The 18,381-nt window shown below is 40.7% G+C and overlaps 3 protein-coding genes across 4 annotated transcripts; all 3 read right to left on the bottom strand.

The window, feature by feature from the left end:
• Nucleotides 1–2,075: 2,075 nt before the first annotated feature.
• On the bottom strand, nt 2,076–3,813 carry LOC101304352 (protein kish-A-like). 2 transcript variants are annotated; one of them, XM_004310013.1, is made up of 5 exons: nt 3,776–3,813; nt 3,420–3,477; nt 3,229–3,335; nt 2,799–2,833; nt 2,076–2,504 (listed from the first exon to the last, which is right to left on the bottom strand). In XM_004310013.1, exons 2-5 carry the CDS (start codon nt 3,420–3,422, stop codon nt 2,440–2,442), a joined length of 210 nt encoding a protein of 69 aa, XP_004310061.1. In that variant the 5' UTR covers nt 3,423–3,477; nt 3,776–3,813; the 3' UTR covers nt 2,076–2,439. The 2 variants fall into 2 exon arrangements, with proteins under 2 accessions (XP_004310061.1, XP_004310062.1); XM_004310014.1 differs by lacking the exon at nt 3,776–3,813 and adding an exon at nt 3,560–3,572.
• Nucleotides 3,814–4,257: 444 nt separating this feature from the next.
• Nucleotides 4,258–12,697, bottom strand: LOC101304062 (pre-mRNA-splicing factor ATP-dependent RNA helicase PRP16-like). Its single transcript, XM_004310012.1, has 17 exons — nt 12,640–12,697; nt 12,418–12,556; nt 11,735–11,959; nt 11,278–11,354; nt 9,560–9,860; nt 9,101–9,271; nt 8,857–9,002; nt 8,653–8,750; nt 8,284–8,395; nt 7,693–7,870; nt 7,335–7,564; nt 7,082–7,258; nt 6,832–6,903; nt 6,539–6,715; nt 6,288–6,349; nt 6,045–6,197; nt 4,258–5,952 (listed from the first exon to the last, which is right to left on the bottom strand). The coding sequence occupies exons 1-17, from the start codon at nt 12,643–12,645 to the stop codon at nt 4,353–4,355; spliced, it is 3,924 nt and encodes a 1,307-aa protein (XP_004310060.1). The 5' UTR covers nt 12,646–12,697; the 3' UTR covers nt 4,258–4,352.
• Nucleotides 12,698–13,931: 1,234 nt separating this feature from the next.
• On the bottom strand, nt 13,932–17,271 carry LOC101302037 (probable inactive leucine-rich repeat receptor-like protein kinase At1g66830-like). Its single transcript, XM_004310162.1, has 2 exons — nt 15,780–17,271; nt 13,932–14,595 (listed from the first exon to the last, which is right to left on the bottom strand). The coding sequence occupies exons 1-2, from the start codon at nt 17,269–17,271 to the stop codon at nt 13,961–13,963; spliced, it is 2,127 nt and encodes a 708-aa protein (XP_004310210.1). The 3' UTR covers nt 13,932–13,960.
• Between the last annotated feature and the right edge of the window lie 1,110 nt (nt 17,272–18,381).

Here is an 18,381-nt window from a genome sequence, read left to right as displayed (position 1 = left end):
ACTATTGGAAGTTTGTAATGATATATATAACTGAAAAATAAATTATGGAAATTAATCCATGTAGGAGATGATGTGGTAGTGCCACATCATTTGGGATAGAGTTTTGGTATAAATTTTTAGTGTCTTAAGCATTTTCCTTGTTCAAAAGAGTTGAAACAAAACACATTCTTTTTAATCAGTAATGGATGACTAAAGTGGATTTAGATTTATATTTGGGAGGTGAAATTCACACACCCTAAATTGTAAGCCACGTACCTGTTTTCATTTTCATATAAAGACAAAATTTAAGTTACAAATTTTTTTAACAAATAGACAAAAATATCTTATCACTACACCAGATATCATTCAACGATTATATCTTAATTCAAATAGCTCAAAATTAGTTTAACAACTTTCCGATAAAAGGTTTTACATTTTAGAAGTTGGAAGTTGGAACTGTATCTTGGAGTTGCTATAAACTAGTTTTGTTGTGAGTTTAGTTTCAAATGCTACTTTCTTTCATGAAGGCTTGATGAGTGGTTCAAGGGTTTACTTTTGGCCATGAAACCTCTCTCTTTCTTTTCCCTGAGTCAGAAGTCCTAAATTGAGTAATTATATATAGACCAAATTTGGGAATACAAACAAAGGTGGTGCACACATCAAACTTGTTTCAACCAACTAATCATGTTCTTCTTCTAACTATGTTCCAACCAACTCACGAATAAACGCCTATAGATTGTAATCTGACTTCACAGCCAGTTAGGGCTTAGGAAACAAACAGAAATATTTCCAATCACACAATAGTAATATGTGAATTACAGACACTTCACAGTTCACACCTATGAAGGACTCAACGTCTCTTCCTTTCACTAAATCTTATGATCTGCACCAACTTTGGCAGGAAGCAATGTGCACACTGTGTTGCTTTTCTTGTCCTGCTCGACACTAGATTTACCACTGAGCGATAGGGGCTTACATTCCTTGAAATACGCGGTAGGTCAGATAGGGAAGATTCAGCTTCTGACCCATAATGCATATTTTGATGGCTACCAGACTCATCAGCATTGAAGCTTTCATGAAACAATTCAATCAGCTGCTTAACCGGTTGAACCTTGGATTTGTTTTTGTGGTTTATCAAGTTGGGGCTTTCCACTTGTATTTCACTGCTTTTGTGGATTGGAGTATCACCTCTAGATGGGGTAAGATCTGCATGAAAATGAAAAGACAAAGAAAATCCAAGGTTATAGCTTCTTTTGTGTTGATGACAGTAAAATATAATCGAGACAATCAGACAAATTCAAGTTATTAGTTAATATTACCGTTGTTAACACTGAAGAAATCGTCACCATCAGATTCTACCCAGGGGTCAGGACAAAAATCTACATCCTCTTCATCACCTACAGTGTAACCAGCATGCTTAACTGTACATTCACTAGCATTAGTATTATGAATGTAAATCAATCAGTGAATCATCATACTTAGTTCAGGAAAACCGGTGACATGGGGCCTCGGTTGACAGTCTGCGCTTTCTCGAATAGGCTTCTGAATCAGTATGCATTCTGTCCTGGAATAGCTTGAGCATCGGAGTTTTGAGGCCGAGTCTTTGGACTTCTGGACTTGAACACAATTTCCCATCTCTTCAAAAAAAGAATTATGTACACTTCTATCTTCCACAAAGCTTTATCTTGTGTTTCTGAATTGCTATGGCTGTATGAAGATATGAACTGGAGTTGGTGCTTTAAGGAAGAACAGGCTTTCTGCTCAACTAGAATCTGGTGAAGTTTATTAGTCTTGAAAGCAAAGCATTGGCAGTTAAGTGATCAGTCCCCACTGTCTATAACACCGGCATTTTCGTTAGGATCTGAGCAACTGCCATTTACTTTTACCAGTAGACATGGCAAGTTGGTAGATTCGCCAACAGTAGCAGGCACATGATATTAGCAAGTTTAAGTTGGTTAGTTTTGTGTTTGCTGCCGATATTATTATTGATTTCTTCAGTTCTGGTTCATGTAGAGAATCAAAACGTCTCTCCTCTAATATCTAAAAATCATCCTAATCTTTCCTTTATTCGCTGATAAAAATCAGAGATTATCATGCACATTGTGGTGTCTTCACCAATACTTCAATTTACTCTATAATTGATCAAAGTTACCTTTAAATAATCAAGGGCTTCAAGTTTAGATGTAGATGTCCATGCAGAAACAACCCATCTAACATTCAGATCTTAATATATACAAGCAAAGATCACAATCCTATACATTATCTATAGGGCCGTTAGAGCCCAACCTACAAAGCCTTCACAAAAACAGCTATTTGAATGACAAAAGATTTTCAATGGATTATGACGAACTTTGGATCTCTTCTATTTACAACGCAGAACAGTTTTCCGGTTACGACAAGCCACTTGACAAACTTCCTCGTTGTAGAATAGGATGGAGCTACAAATCACCGACAACAACACTAAAAAAGAATTAACACGCCCATTATGAGGCACCCCACGGCCACCCAGGGGCTTAAGCGCTCACCTGTTGCAGCAACCACATTACTGTCAGCACTTCAGGTATTAATAAACGGTAGCAGAGGCAATGAGAATTGCATAAACAGATTTTATCGCCAGAAAACAAAGTACATAATGGCCTAGCTCTGCATAGCAGTAGAAGTGTTCAAACAGAGTAAACAAACTATCCAAGACACTCTTATATACTAGCTCTTGGTTCATTTGCACCCATCCAATTCTAGTACCGGCTAACCATTTGTAAACAAAACAGCAACATTTTTTTATAGTAGTAAACGGAACTTGTCTGATTCTAACGACTTACCTATTCTGGCCGCCTTCCAAAATAAACCACGGAACCTGCCAGCAATGCAGCCATGAAATAAGCAGCAAGTCAAGTGATGTTTTGATTTGAGGGAAAATGATTTAGCTACTAAATATCTTTCTTGGTCACTTTAGCCACAATAGAATACAAGTGCACCAGAAATTGACACATCTATGAAGGAATCTTCATACAAATCTAGTCTCCATTACCATCCTGATACAGTGTTTAAATTGATAGAGGGATGATTACTGAATTTGATTTGATAAACATAATGTTTGTACAATCATAATGTTTCAGAAGTATATAGCAAATTAGATTAATCATGAGATCACTGTAAACTTGCAAGATAATCATCGTAATTGCAAACAAACATCAAAGGCATCCTTCATCCTAAGTCACCATTAAGCAAGTAAAACAGAATCTAACATACCCATCTTTCTTCACAAGAAGCGGTGGATATGCAATTTTCACATATGTGCAGGTACAGATTACCAATAGCACCACTGCTAGAAAGCCTTGAAAATTGAAGAGCGCCGACTGAAAACCCAAGATTACCTTATGTCAGATATTAACACCACTCCTACACAAGCCATAAATCCTTCAGCAAAGTTCAAGGCTTACCATGTTTGTGTTCAGCTGAAAGCAAGTTGCTTTACTAATCCCTTGAGTTCCTTCAAATCTACAACCAAAAACAACTTCATCAATAAACTAACAAATACACAAGTGAAACTTCAGCTACAATTTGGGGAAGCATCGACTACCCAGATTTGAAGTCCTTACTTGACTACCAACCTCAAAAGGATTTCACCCACAGTGACCCACTACACTAAAATTTTGGTAGTTTCAACCCTCAAAAACCACATCTTTATGAACCCCATTAACTATATGTAAGTTGTGTAACTTGAATGAGCAAACCCAATAACACAAGAACTAGTAATGAGAGGAAGAAATAACACAATAAGAGGGGAAGCTCTTACCAAAACCCAAAAAGGAGAACTGAACTCCACTCCGACACAGAAACAAGAGATACTTTTCTTCTTTTATACGCTCTACTCATCAAGGATTCGCTCACTCGACCTATTATGATGCGGCACGTGTGCCGAAGTTTGTTGCTTCATTTTCTCAACGACATGTCGTTCACATACAAGTTTTATAATGATTCTGCGAACGATGTCGTAAGTCGTACCCGTTGAAACTTGGGAGACAGTTTTAGGCTTTTAGCCGGAGGATTTTCTTTTCCGAGAATGCTCGCCGGATGACTTAACAAGTATCACGGTCAAGAGACGATTCTTTTTGCTTATGGTATGTTATCGCCACTATCGAACACAAAATTCGTAAAACAAAATGTACTTGTGTTGCGAGGCCTAAAACCAAGAAGCTACACTAGAACATGTATACGAAATGAAATGAGCATATACCCTCATATATCATCCAGCTCTTCTTCATTGATCACTCTTCGTTTAAAAATGTGAATATGGTGATTTTTGGGTCAACAACAACATTGCTATCCTGCAGAAAACTAGGACTGAATCGTATGTACAGTAAAATTTACATTTACAAGCCAAGTTTCTTCGGCCTTAAATATGTGGAAGAGCGCTTGCTCAGACCAGGCATTGAAATTTGCTGCTGCTGCTTGGATCTTTTTTGTTTCTCCTTCTGCTTGTTTTCTATCTCCTCCTCTGCTTGAGCCTTTCTCAGATTCTCCATTTCTTGCTCCATAGCTGTCTTCTCTTCCTTCTGTCTCTTCTTATGCTCCAATAGCGATGTATCTGAATCCTTCACAGAGAAGAACATGGGTCCCAACTCCGCCAACCACTGTGGCTCCACTGCAGTGGCACACTGCATGTACTCCTTGGTAGTCAAAATCAGTTCATGATAAACGACATAGTCTGGAGTGCATCCCATACCATAAAGAGCACTGCTCGGGTGTAGATGGCATGGCATCCCCGTTCTAGAATTAACATACTCTCCCACACCCTTCAATCTAGCAGAATTGTGGAAGTATGCAGAGCAGATAGCTTTTCTAACAACATCAGTATCAGGCCAACAAGTCGTCAGTGGGATCTTCAGTGTCTTCAAGATCTCTAGCAGCTGGGATCTCACCTCTCTAGCCTTTCGCAACCCTTTAACATGCAAGTAATGGTCACCACACCAGTCCCCTCGATACTGATGTTGTTTCCACTGCTGGTAAACGTTATACAGTGTCAAGTGATCAGATTCAGGAATAGAGAATTTCTCTCGTGCCGCATCACTCTCCTCTGCCCTATCTTTGGGCCTAAAGAATACTGATGGCACTGACAGCATGGACACAATTGTCAAAACCTCATCTAAGCATCCCAGCTCAGCACCCATCAAGAGCATTTTAGCAAGTGGAGGGTCCAATGGAAACTCCACCATTTTCCAGCCAAGATCTGTTAAGCCCCCCACATTGTTAAGAGCACCTAAGACCCACAACTGATACATAGAATTGAGAATATTGTCTTGGGGAGGTGGATCCATGAAATCAAAATCCAGAAGGTTTTCAACCTTAAGTGACTTGAGCAACAACACCACGTTACCAAGGTTAGTCCTCTGGATTTCTGGCACAGGACTTGGGAGCATTTCATTCAGGTATGCATTCTCTGTGTACAGCCGATAACATGTTCCTGGACCAGTTCTACCCGCCCGCCCAGCACGCTGGTCAGCAGCAGCACGACTAACAGGGAAAACTTGAAGAGCATCCATACCCATTCTAGGGTTGTATACTTTCATTTTTCCATAACCAGTGTCGATGACGTAAAAGATTCCATCGACAGTCAGAGAGGTCTCTGCAATATTGGTTGCTACAATACATTTGCGAGCCCCATCTTCCGCTTTTTGGAATATCTTCGCTTGCAGGTCAGCAGGCAACTGTGAATATATAGGAAGTATCAACAGTTTTGGCACCGCTTTATTAGAGGAGGAGATAAGTTGTTCCATCCGCTCTGCAAGGGAATAACAGGCAGCCTCAATCTCATCTTGGCCAGTCATGAAGATGAGGATATCACCTGGAGGGCTGGTGATATGAATGGTCATGGCCTGCTTTACTGCACCTTCCACATAATCTTCGCAGGGTGTTTTACTGTACAGTATATTAACAGGAAATGTTCTCCCAGGAATGTGAAAGATCGGTACACTGCAACAAAGTAAATGGTCATGTTCAGCAAGCAGATGCAGAAGATCATAACATAAAAGAGTTGAAAATTTATACCAAAACCAGAAGACTACCTTCCAAAGAAATTTGAAAACTTCTGCGCATTTAGAGTTGCAGATGTCACAATCAGCTTGAAATCACGTCGTTGGGCAACCACTTTTTTCAAAATCCCAAATAGCACGTCTGTGTTTAGAGACCTTTCATGGGCTTCATCCATCACAACTATACTGCAAACGCAAAAAACAATCTCAATAAATAAGTTTCTATAAATGCAAATTACCAGTTAAATGAACAGATTGCTATATAAATTCTCATACCGATACTTGTCAAGGTCAGAATCCCTTAGCGTTTCGCGCAAAAGAACTCCATCAGTCATATACTACAAAATTGGAAAAGCAGATTTAAGATACAGTAACATAAAATGATGACCACAGGTAAACTCAAATTATTTATAACAGGACGAAATTCAATAAAAAGATCAATACAAAAGCAGGACTAAAAAAATCATAGACAAGGGAAGAGTCGCAAGATTTCAAACACAGATTCAACCTGAGAACACAGAAATCACCTTTATTATGGTATTTGGCCCAGTAACATCCTCAAAACGAATAGCATAGCCAACTTTATCACCAAGTTCAGTCTCCATTTCCTCACTAACTCTTTTGGCAACACTCATGGCTGCCACACGCCTCGGTTGTGTGCATCCTACTATACCACCTACTGTGTATCCATCTTCATACAGATACTGTCAACAGAATCCACATGACAGAACCCATATGAGTTACATAGACGAACCCCTCACAAATTTCACACTATTGTGACAGAATATGGTGAAGATATATAAATAAAAGCAAAATGTACCTGTGTCAGCTGAGTTGTTTTTCCAGAACCAGTTTCTCCGACAACAACGATAACTTGGTTTTCTCGAATTACCTACAATTGATATCAAATGAGGGTCACAAAACTAAGATATTCAGAAATATAAATGGATATAGACGAGTGTCAACAACTAAAGTCCACATTTAAGAAAAGAAGGCACTGATGTGGTAGTTGAGTAGTGTTTAACTGATCTTTTCGAAGTTAGTTATGCATGCATGTAGTAATGATATACCTGCAACAACTCATCCCGCACAGAATATATGGGTAAATACTGTCGTTGCTGTGCGAGGGTTTTTGACATTGCAAAATCACTGACAGCTTGATCATTCTTCATATGTTGGGCAAACTTAGCATCTTCTTTGAAATCAATCTCCCCATCCTCACCTACTTTAGCAGTATCTGCATCAACCTAGAATCAAAAGCAAAAGTGTTAGTCCCAAGACTGCACTGTATAAGCGAAATTCAGCTTCCTCTGAAGTTTATACCTGCTCCTCTGTTTTCTCAACACCAAGGATATCCCCAAGTTTTGAACCTGCAAGCTCCCAAAAACGTTGTCGTGATTTGTTAGAACTTTGCTTCTCATGAATTTCCCTAACCAAAGTAGACCCTTTGCGTGAAATTATGGCCATATCAGACGTAGGATCTTTTATTGGCATTATAGGCTCTGCTTGCTTGGTATAAACAACTCGGCCATCCAGGAAAGGAGGTTTTGTATCTGAGAAAATACAAAAAAAAAAAAAAAAAAACTTAAGCATAGTGAGATTTCAGTCTTCTATTGCAGAAATGGCAAATCATATGTATTTCATTAATTAACTGATAGTACTAGCTACAAAATTTCCTCACCGTGTACAAGAAGAATAACTTTGCGTTCGTCTTCATCGTCAAATTCCGTCTGCACCTCAGTACCTCTAACAGCACCGGATCTCAAAAGTTGGCGATCCTCCCACTGCGCGTTATCAGCAGTCATTTGGGACATCTTTTTGCTCTGAGCAAGGCTCATCTTTGTTCCATCTCTTCGAACCTGTACAGAAGATCAAGATTTTAGTGAAGGTGATAAATATATGAACAGAGTCAGGAAATGCAGGCACTAAACAAAATCTCCTAAACTAAACCATATTACAGGAATGTAGATGAATGCAAAAGTATTTATGTACATTGCATGCACTATAGGGATCATATTTGGCATGTTGCCGAATAAACGTTGTGAGTGTGACCACCTAAATAACTGCAACATTTAGTCTATCTGCCGACCAGTTATGTTGAATTCACTGGCTTTATACACATCAGGAAGCAGTCGCAATAAGAAGTAAAAAGAAGAAACCTCAGTTATTTGGTTGACTTTCTTATTAAAAATTAAACCAACACAATAGTGCAATACATATTCATCAACCAAAACTTAGTTCAGATAACAAAAAGAGAAAACATGACACATACCAGCCTTTTTGCCAACTCTGCTTCCTTCTTTTGAAAAGAAGCATCATCCCCGAAAAACAGTGATGAGCTATCACTCGTATCATACATTGTATTGCCTTCTTCTCTATCATACCTATAAAACAAGACTACGAGTCAGATAAGGTCTTCATAAATAAACTTCACCACTATATTATACCATGAGTTCCACAAGGAAATCCTATTCAGAAACATAGATCATTCAGCAGTAATAAAATAAAATTTGCTTGGCATAGCTAATATTTAAGGCACGAAATTTCCAGTTTGAGAAAACTATTTTAAGAAGTTTTACTGCTTGACTAGAGTCCTGCAATTATACAGAAGTGTCATCTATATAGCATTATATATCATTACCATGCCCGATCAGAATTGTATTCCATCTCTGCATGCATGCTTTCACTAATTTCATAATTGTTTTCTCCAGCCAAATCAGAATTAACTGCTTCTCCACCCTGCAGACAAAATTATCAATTATCATCAAGATAACCAGAACAGGAAAGATCCTTAATTCCAAACTATCCATGATCTCCAAAAATTAACCGGAACATGTATACATACCTGGAAGGATTGCGAATTTTCAGAAGTAAATGTGAGGTGATGGGACCTTGCACCAGGTTTCAAACTTGAAGATCTGGATGAGTATCCAGACGCACGTATTGGAACTGGAGATGGAGATATGTGATCCCACGGAGAAGCACCAGAACCTGTTGAATGACCCAGTAAGTTATACCTCATGATTTTACCACAAACATAGCCATCTAATTTGATCTTCAAAAGTAAGCTCCATATCTAAATAGCATACCAGAACGAGGTGTAGTTCCACCCAACCAAGGAGATACTAGCCGTGCATCAGGTGAGGCCCCAAGTAGCATAGGGGACCGTGATGGTTGATGATGCCTACTGGTATTAGAGTAACCATCACGTCGTGGTGTCTCTTCCCATTCCCATCTCCCATCATCCCAATCAGACCGGCCTGCGATGTTGGCAAAGTATGGTGTTAGGGACAGTAATATCTACATGAATATTGAACATGACGTAAGAGATTTATATCAATTAGGAACATTTTAATCATTTATACATCTGCCAACTTTTTCTGTTACATTTCCAACAGCACCTGCTGTTCAAGCTCAAAATGTTGTTCATTGAATGAAAACCTACTAAAAGAGGTGCACTATATCCAACTTTTGTTCTTCTTCACTTAGAAAGATAGAAATGGAATATTATATTCAATAAAGATAAGAAATTAAGAATTAAAGCATACCAGGTGTCCTCCTTGAACCTTCGTATCTACCCCGCTTTCTTTCGTATTCTCCACCATAATCTTGTTCATATCGGCCACGTTCTTCTCTTCGACCATTATAATCCTTATTATCACTACCATATCGTTTTCTCTCCCTCCAACTATCGCCCCTACTACTATCTTGATAATCTCTTCTCTCACTATCATGGTCGTCCCTGTCAGACCTACCCCTGTAATCTCGTCTCTCACTACCACGATCATCCCTGTTATACGAAATTTGTGACCTAACACTGTGGTAACTTCCGCTAGGCGAGGCCGAAACCTATCAATCATAGGCATGGTCGAGCACATAAGAATATTTTGAAATAAAACATGAACAGGTTAAAATTGCAATTGTACAAATACTAACGTAAATACGAAACACAAGCAAACTAAAGAACCAGGAAAAAGATATATCATAATCAGATGGCCCAATCAAAAACCTCAAGTTTGAACTCAAAAATCCATGACTTTTCCCACATGTATAAATCTGGTAAAGCAAAGTGGCTGAAACGAGCACGTACAGCTAAGGAACCCTTAAGACATGGCCATGGGCGGATACACTCAGTGGGCTGTATAGGCTCCAGCCTAGACAGTTTTTTGGAGAAAAAACCCTCAAGTAGAGGTATATTTACTTTGTGCAGCCATTACCCATACCAGAAAATAAAAAGAAAATAAACTAGTAGGCAGCTTCTACTCTTCACACTATGACACAGCCGTTCTCCATTTCTCCTATACTCATTTTTTGCTATTGTCAGTTCTTCTATCAACATTACTACATTAGAGCCCATTTATCATATCTTTAATATCGATTTAGCGTTTTCTGCTTTTGGCCGATTGGGGTTTTCAATTTTTTCTGTTGTCCTGGAATTGGGAATTTGGGATCGGAGGGATTATGGGTTTAATCATGTATTGATGTGCGATTAAATGGCAGTGGGATTTCGAGAAGCATTGGGAATTTGGGAATATAAGGCTGCGATTTGGGGGCTTTAATTATGTATTCATCTACTATCTATTTTGTATACTTGTATAGCGATTTTAAATTCATTGAAGGATAAGAACCCGTAAGGCCGTAAATCATATCAAATATTCAGATTTTGCATTACTCATTTGTTTCCCATGTTGTATATAGGAGCGAATTGGAAACTCATCCTGGGTTCCAAACCTCCAATAAAATAAAAAAAAGAATGTGCAGTCCTAAAATTAGCCTAGATAGAATTTGGATCCTGGATCCGCCACTGGGCATGGCACATGTTGATAAGATCATAAATTAATAACATCCCTCAATTTCAAATATGCGGTTCAAAGCCCAAGATCTTCGATCCTAAGCTGAAGGATGATATCACCAGGACTAAAGGGTCTGGAATTCAGATACTAAATGCTCAATAAGCCAGATTCAGAAGACAAGGAAGAAGGATAATATCAACTATTATTTTGAGATCACTCTCACGAGATTCTTTGTTTTCCTAACTCATAGCACTGGAGTGCTAGTACTAACCGTAGAAACATGGTCCATGCCAAATAGAGCTATGACATATCTGCTTCTAAGTCAGAGAGAATATAAATATAGTGTTCTCAAAACGGACAATTACCAAAAACAAATATGCATTAGAATTACTGGCACACTGTTTCCAAATAAATAAATAAAAAACCAAAAGTAAAGACATAAATAAAAGACTAGATAATTGAAGTACACTTACATCTGTCCGAAAACGTTCACCAGAATAACGAGACTTGTACCTATCATCAACTTGTCCATCTTCTGTTACCGTACTTTCTGTGAAATGAGGATTACAAAGTGGCATTAGGTAAAAAAGCATCTTACTAATATACATCAGGAACATGTCCTGAGAGCTCTTGACAAAACTACTAAAATCAATTAAAATACGGTCATTATAATTAGAAAACCCCAATTCAGATAGTGTTATGTGTTTTCCGATATCACAATACTAACAGAAGACAAAGCTATTGGGAATTGACAAGCATTAGACATGTCTAGGCATGGTGCTACCCAAGTCATTGACATTTTGTTCGATCCACAGGTTCAGTTTTCATTATGGCAAGAAATCATTTTAAATTGTAGTATACTCCATACAATTATTAAAGCATAATCATCCAATGGATCCCATTGGTAAAACAACATACACAAAACGGTACCTGTTCGAGGTGTATCGTTTGCAGATATTCCACGATATCGCCTCTTACTGTGACTGCGTACACCAGTGGATATATCATCACCTGTGTCATCTATTATACCAGACTCAGAGTTATTTTCCTCCTCCTCTAGAGATGCCACAACAGAAGTAACTCTATCTTTTGGGGCTTTGAATCCACCCTCAGCCTTAGACTCTTCTCGTTTTGCAATAGCAAGGACATCTAAACCTGTTAGATCATACATCAACATCAGAACAAAGGACACAATGTATGTAAGAAGAGCCCCTCATGCATTTGGATTTTGGACAGAGACGCGGCACACTTTCCACAGTTATCAAAAATTAAAGAAACACATGGGCAGTGGTGAAAACTCAAGAGTTGATTGGGTACAACTCTTAAAATGAGCAAAGTAATCATTAAGAGACAAAACAGATAACTGAATATGTTTAGTTTAATTCATTAAAATCGAGGAAAAGAACAGTAGCAATTACGGTATGCGCAATTGCAGTTTCAGGAAGGGCAACTTGGCGATAGCATTGCAGCAAAATGTAATGGCTAATAAGAGGAAGGCCTATGACCCTCCACCGGCCCTTATTATTTACTTTTCAGGTGGCTTTTTGCTCAATTTCTCTAAATCGACAAATATCAGCACTAGAATATAAAAAAATTGAAATAAGAAATCTTACCTAAGAGCGATTTCCGCTCCGGAGGCCTATACACAACTCGATCCTTCCCAGGAACAAACAATCCCCCGCCGCTGCTCTTCTCAGGTTCCAATGTCGCCGTGGTCTTGTCCAGCTTAATAGCTTCAGTGTTTCCTTTATTCTGCACATAGCAATAAACATCAATATAATCAACACAAACACCATAACAGCAACCATGCCAGCATTCGAAACAAAAGCACTAACCTCCATGCCAAATTACTGAAACAAAACCCTACCGCCGCAAAATCGCAACGAGGCCAACCTGAAAACACAGCCAGAGTGAAATCAGAAACAGAATTGAAAAGCATAATGCTGTAAACAAGATTGCGGAATCTCCAATTTGAGGAGAAATTGGGCGAAATCTGAATCTAAATTAGGTCAAATCCACGTCTTGAAACAGGAACTAAAGATTCTGGATTACTTGGACAGCTAAATCGAGAGCGATTCTGGATTGATTAGAGACTGGGCGAAGAGAAGAGAGAGAGAGAGAGAAAGTCGTACCTGAGAGGTAGAAGAGTGGGGTTTCTTCGGAGGTTTCTGGACTTTAAAAACCAGAAAAAAGGCGGTGATTTTAGGAGCGAACTTAACCGACTTGGTTGAGGCTCTCTCAAGTCCTCAAAATGGTTGAAATACGAAAGAATACAAGGGCTGCCGGTCTGATAGACTTTCTATTTGGGCAGAAGCGGGTTAAAGTAGATCCGATTACAGGACGGGTTGAACCGTTGCAGTGATGGGTCGCCACAACAGAATGGGTTTTAAAATTTGGGCCGGACTGATCTCGTTAGCACGACAACGATCTTAAACCTCTAAAGTTCAAACGTCTTAGACAAAAGAGTCGTATTGTTTAAAGAAATTATCTACTCAATGAGTAATATTATTTGCTTCTCGATGAACATGACGAATATTGAGCCTTAGCTTGATTAGGCAAGGCCTCAACCTTTTTAAGGTAGATGTAACGCGACCAATCAAGGTGCCCTAACAAGACCAATACCAACTCGTACGTGTTTTCAAGGACCGAATGCACCATATGCGTTAAGTTTCGCCCTACCATTCCGAGAAAGATGCTGACATTTTGCTCCATGTTATGCAATTCATCTTACTAAAAAAAAAAGTAGCATTGATATGCTCATATGAGTTGACAACTTAATAGATGATTGAGCACATAATGGAGAAAGAGTAACTTTATTACAAAGTATACAGCAGGGATAGACAAAAATTTCAATTACAAAATCTAGCCAACTCGATCTTAAATACTATCATTTTATCACAATGGGAATCAAATTACAAAATTATGCTCTGTGAAATTGCTCTACTTCCAAAGTAGAAAATATATGAATATGAATCTATGTGGTTCGTCAGGGACGATTTGGATCTTCAAAATAAATCTAGATGGCAGCAGTGAGACGAATGATCTAAAATGCCACCACAACCTAGCAAAATTCACCATGAGAGACGCATTGAACCAGGAAATTCAGGTGAATATTTCTTGGAATTTCATGACTAGAAAATGCTGTCTCCTCATGAATCATGATCCAACCCTTTCAAGATTCTCGGAGACGGTTTTCATCCTAGGCCTAACCTCAGGATCAGGCTCAGTGCAAGCAAGTGCTACATGAAAAGCTGCTAGCACTTCCTTTTTGGCATGGACTTCTTGAAGCAAAATAGGGTCTACCATATCCGAAAGAGGGTTTTCATCCTCAAATCCTTTCCTCACCCACCTCACTAAGTCCGGTATCTCCATGGAAGTTGAGGTACTAGTTGGAGACATCTCCGGAGACTTTCCGGTGAGCAACTCCAGCAAGACAACTCCGAATGAGTAAACATCCCATTTTTGAGTTGGTCTACTACCCGACACTCTAGCCTCAGGGGCTCTGTAGTTGTTGGCTCGCTCTGTTTGGACAGCCTTCATGTAAGGGAGAGCACTACCCATTAAGCCACCCGAGGAAGGGTTGTTGCCAGTGATGGTGATCAGTCTGTTGAGTCCGAAATCCGAAATGTAGGGTTGAGATTCGTTGTCTAGGAGAATGTTGGAGGGCTTGATGTCCCCATGGACAAATTTCCGAGGACTACATTCGTGGAGATAGGCTAAGCCTCGCGCTGTTCCCTTTAAGATCTTCAGCCTTGTCGACCATGAGAGGCTTATAGGCTGACCATTTCTCCCTGCAAATATGAATTCCATATTTAGTTTCCATCATCATCTTCAGCTGTACATACTTTATTCTTGCGTAACAAATAAACAAACTCTTCGTTAGCTAAAAGTAGAAAGATTGCAATACAATTCTAAGTAGTTGTAGTGGCTTGCCGCTTGCCACCATGGGAAACGTAAAAGAAACTCATGCAAGGATGATGATCATTTCACTGATTTCAGGGGAAAGATAGAAACATAGAGGAAAATCCACCCTTTAAGTTTTCCCTTCAGGAAAGTGTAAGAAGATGATGAAATGTACCAGAAAAGTAAAATCAACCATTTACTTCTATGAAAGTTTCAATTTCTCATCATAAGGAACAGAGAAGAAAAGCAGCTAGTAGATCATTGCAGCTGGCTACCAAGGTCAGAATGGAGTAATGGTTTGCACCAAATGTGACACCATCACACTATGTCACCCATGATTAACCTGACCTACCATGTTGTGATTGAGCTCCATAAATGGGCAATTAAGCCGCCCACAGTGGAGTCACTACATGCCTCCCTTGCAACAATGATTCATGTGTTGCATGGAATGTGCTGTGGCAGTGCCTGTGGACCATTACTTAGATCTCAGCAGACAAGGTGAAATTGTACACTCACATTTAGCCAGTACACTTGAGCTCAGATCAAGCCTCCAAACATATTGTACAAACCCAGTAGGAGAAAAATGCTTGAAGAAACAAACGAGTACCACAATGTTGTCTCTTGAATAACTGTTTTCACGTAAGGAAGCACATCTTATCCTAGCCATCAGAATCAGTCCAGTCGAGTACCAAATACGGATGTCGCCCAAAAACTAACCCTAGTTTTTGTTACTCTCGAAATAAAACCCAAAAACTGAGACTAAACATTTTGTAGGGTAAGTGAAAATTCATGTAACTAGGAGTCTACCGATATAATATCTTTCAAAACCAACTGAAACAGTACTACAATAATAATATCGTAAAACCTTCACAAATTAATAACCTCGTTCAAATAATGGTCATCCTACGCTCAATTAACCCTTGTCTCATTTGCCAGCCCAAATCTAATCCTAATTACTAAGAGGGGCCCACATGCATTCACTCAAAAATACGACAACAGAGAACCACAAACGACAAAAAAAAAACAACGTACAAAAACGACACGAAGTTTGGGGAATCTGAGAAAAATTTACCGCGGATCGCAGAGGCCAAGTTCCCATGAGAAATGAAATCACTGATGAGAAGCTTCTCGTCGGGCGCCCAATAGTACGCCCTCAGCCTCACCACATTCGGATGCTTCACTCTCCCAATGGCCTGCACCTCCGCCGCGAACTCCTTATACCTCTGATCCCCTCCCTCCCCGAGCCTCCTCACCGCCACCGGAATCCCATTCCCAAGCACCACCTTATACACTATCCCCAACCCACTCTTCCCCAACACGTACGCCGAAGCTCTCAGCAGCTCGTCCAGCTCAAATGTGAACCCCTTGTCAATCGCCACAAGCTCTCCCTCGCCTTTTCCCCTCTCGGCGGGTCGTTCCGGGTCGGGTTCGGAGTCCGAGTTCCCGAACCCGCCGCTGATGCAGGAGCAACAGAGCCGGCTTTGTCTATCATTGCTCGCGCCGAGCTTTCTCTTCCCGGTGCATGAGCAGCCGTTGGAGTTGTCTTTCCTTTTCCAGTAGATGTAGAGTGCGATCAAACCGATGAACGCGACCGCGGCGGCGTCGGCTACGGAGATGAGGATGATTAGACCCGGGCTGAGCCCCTTTTTCGGGTTATCGGATCCGGGCGAGGAGTTCGGGTCAGTACCCGGAGAGCTCGGAGCCGGGTCTTTGCATGATTTCTGAAGCGGAAAGCCGCATAAGAGAGGGTTGCCTAGAAAAGCGGTTGGGCCTTGATTCGAAAACGACCCCGTTTGGGGGATTTCGCCGCTGAAGTTGTTGTGACGGAGATCGAAGCTAACCGTCACCGGTAAATCTCCCAGCGACTTCGGAATCTCGCCGGATAAGTGGTTGTACGAGAGGTTGAGCGTGCCGGAGAGCGACTTCAGGTCGCCGAGATCGGCCGGGATCGGTCCGGCGAAGGCGTTGGCGGAGATGTCGAGCTGGAGGAGATTCTCCATGCCGGACCAAATCCCGGCCGGAATTTCGCCGGAGAATTTATTTCCGGCGAGGATCAGTCTCTGCAGCTGCTTACAGTTGTTGAAGACTGTGTCTAAAGAGCCGGAGAGGGAGTTGTTGGAGAGGTCGAGGTTCTGGAGGCGGGGGAGGTTGCAGATGGACGGCGGGAGCTGGCCGGAGAGGTTGTTACCGTAGAGGAAGAGGGAGTGGAGTGACGTGGCGTTGAAGAGCTGAGTGGGGATGGAGCCGTGGAAGTTGTTGGTGTGGAGGTTGAGGCGGCGGAGGTAGACTAAGTTGCCGAGCTCGGAGGGGATGTAGCCGCGGAGGTTCTTGCCGGAGAGGGCGATCCCGACGACGCGGGGGTCGGGGAAGCCGGTGATGTTCATGCAGGAAATGCCGGTCCATCGGCACGGCGAGGCGTCGGAGTCGCTCCAGTCGGAGAATGCGGAGGAGGAGTCGACGGCGGATTTGAGGGAGAGGAGGGAGAGGCCGTCGGGGGTCAAAGGGGTAGAAAGGTCAATGAAGCATAGGAGGAATAAGAAGAAGAGGGAGAGGGAATCCTTCATGGTGGAAATGGGAAGAGGAAAGAAGAGACTGGAGTGAATGCGAAAATTAAAATGTGTTGGTTTGTTTTTGTTTTAATTAGAAGCCATTGGGATTTTGGGGGAAGAAGAAGAAGAAGAAGAAGTAGTTGGGGTTTTGGTGGTGAAGGAGTGGTATTTATGAGAAAGAGACTCGGAGGTTTTTTGATTGGTGGGGTCCCTTTCCCGCCAAAAAGAGAGAGAGAGAGAGTAGAAGAAAAGCAATGAGGTCTTTTTTTGAAGCTTGATGGTTGTGTAGAAGACTAGTAGCAGAGATAGGTCATGGTCTGGGATCTTTGGCTTTATGAATCATGACATTCCCTTATTTTCTGGGACTCTAGCTTGGAACCTACACTGACAATGACAACTGGTCATTTGGTGAAGGGGGTGATAGGGCATATCTAGGCACTCGTCATTTCCGGTTACAACGGTACATTTTCATGATTCCGAACGACCTAGTTTACAAGTCAGGCCAGCCTCCGTCCTAATAACACTAGCGAGTTTTGGAACTTTGATTTTATGTAGTGTTCTAAAACAAGGCTGTCTAACCCGTCTAGGCGCGAGCCTGCCCTCCTTCCTAGTATCGTCTAGCAACCGCAGTTTTCGAACCTTGGTTAACACTAATAAGTAAGAAATACCCATTATAGATAATGAATCGGATAATTTACTAGTTGGTAGTGTCCTTTTCCAGCCTTTTGAGTTGATGTTATGTATCAGTAGGTAACTAATTTTGATTTTATAGTAAGCAGCAAGAACAAGATGCGTTTATTTCAACTTATAGGGAGCTGCAGGGTTAGATGATATGTTTAACTAGTCGCTAGATGCCTAAGATTGAACCTTCTGGTTGCTTTGTTTTTTTGGTGAATGTCTGCTCTAACTTCGTGATCTGATACAATAGTTTATAGTAAGAAAGTTTATTTATAGAAAGGGGACAGTTTGTCTGGTTATATGACCACTATGTAATAGGAATTTTTTGAAACTGAAGTAACTTATATTAGGATCAGAAATAAAATATGGAGACAGTCACAGTCTAGCTGCATTGATTTGATTGGTGAAACCAAACAGCAACAGGCAATGTTTACAGATTAGGTTGCT

This window comes from Fragaria vesca, unplaced genomic scaffold (genome assembly GCF_000184155.1).
Source record: "Fragaria vesca subsp. vesca unplaced genomic scaffold, FraVesHawaii_1.0 scf0513160_u, whole genome shotgun sequence".
Lineage (NCBI taxonomy): Eukaryota > Viridiplantae > Streptophyta > Magnoliopsida > Rosales > Rosaceae > Fragaria > Fragaria vesca.
Note: the sequence above shows the minus strand (reverse complement) of the source record. Positions and strands in the feature narration are given on the sequence as shown.

What these genes read in the sequence shown, in the direction of transcription:
- LOC101302037 (XM_004310162.1), bottom strand. Translation starts at nt 17,271, where the DNA reads ATGAAGGATTCCCTCTCCCTCTTCTTCTTATTCCTCCTATGCTTCATT. An exon ending in CTTGGCCTCTGCGATCCGCG is followed by an intron (nt 14,596 to 15,779) that starts GTAAATTTTTCT and finishes TCATATTTGCAG; the next exon opens with GGAGAAATGGTCAGCCTATA.
- LOC101304062 (XM_004310012.1), bottom strand. An exon ending in CAGAGTTGGCAAAAAGGCTG is followed by an intron (nt 7,871 to 8,283) that starts GTATGTGTCATG and finishes TCTTCTGTACAG; the next exon opens with GTTCGAAGAGATGGAACAAA. An exon ending in TTTTCAAATTTCTTTGGAAG is followed by an intron (nt 5,953 to 6,044) that starts GTAGTCTTCTGG and finishes ACTTTGTTGCAG; the next exon opens with TGTACCGATCTTTCACATTC.
- LOC101304352 (XM_004310013.1), bottom strand. An exon ending in CTTCTTGTGAAGAAAGATGG is followed by an intron (nt 2,834 to 3,228) that starts GTATGTTAGATT and finishes CATTGCTGGCAG; the next exon opens with GTTCCGTGGTTTATTTTGGA. An exon ending in TTGGAAGGCGGCCAGAATAG is followed by an intron (nt 2,505 to 2,798) that starts GTAAGTCGTTAG and finishes TTGCTGCAACAG; the next exon opens with GTGAGCGCTTAAGCCCCTGG.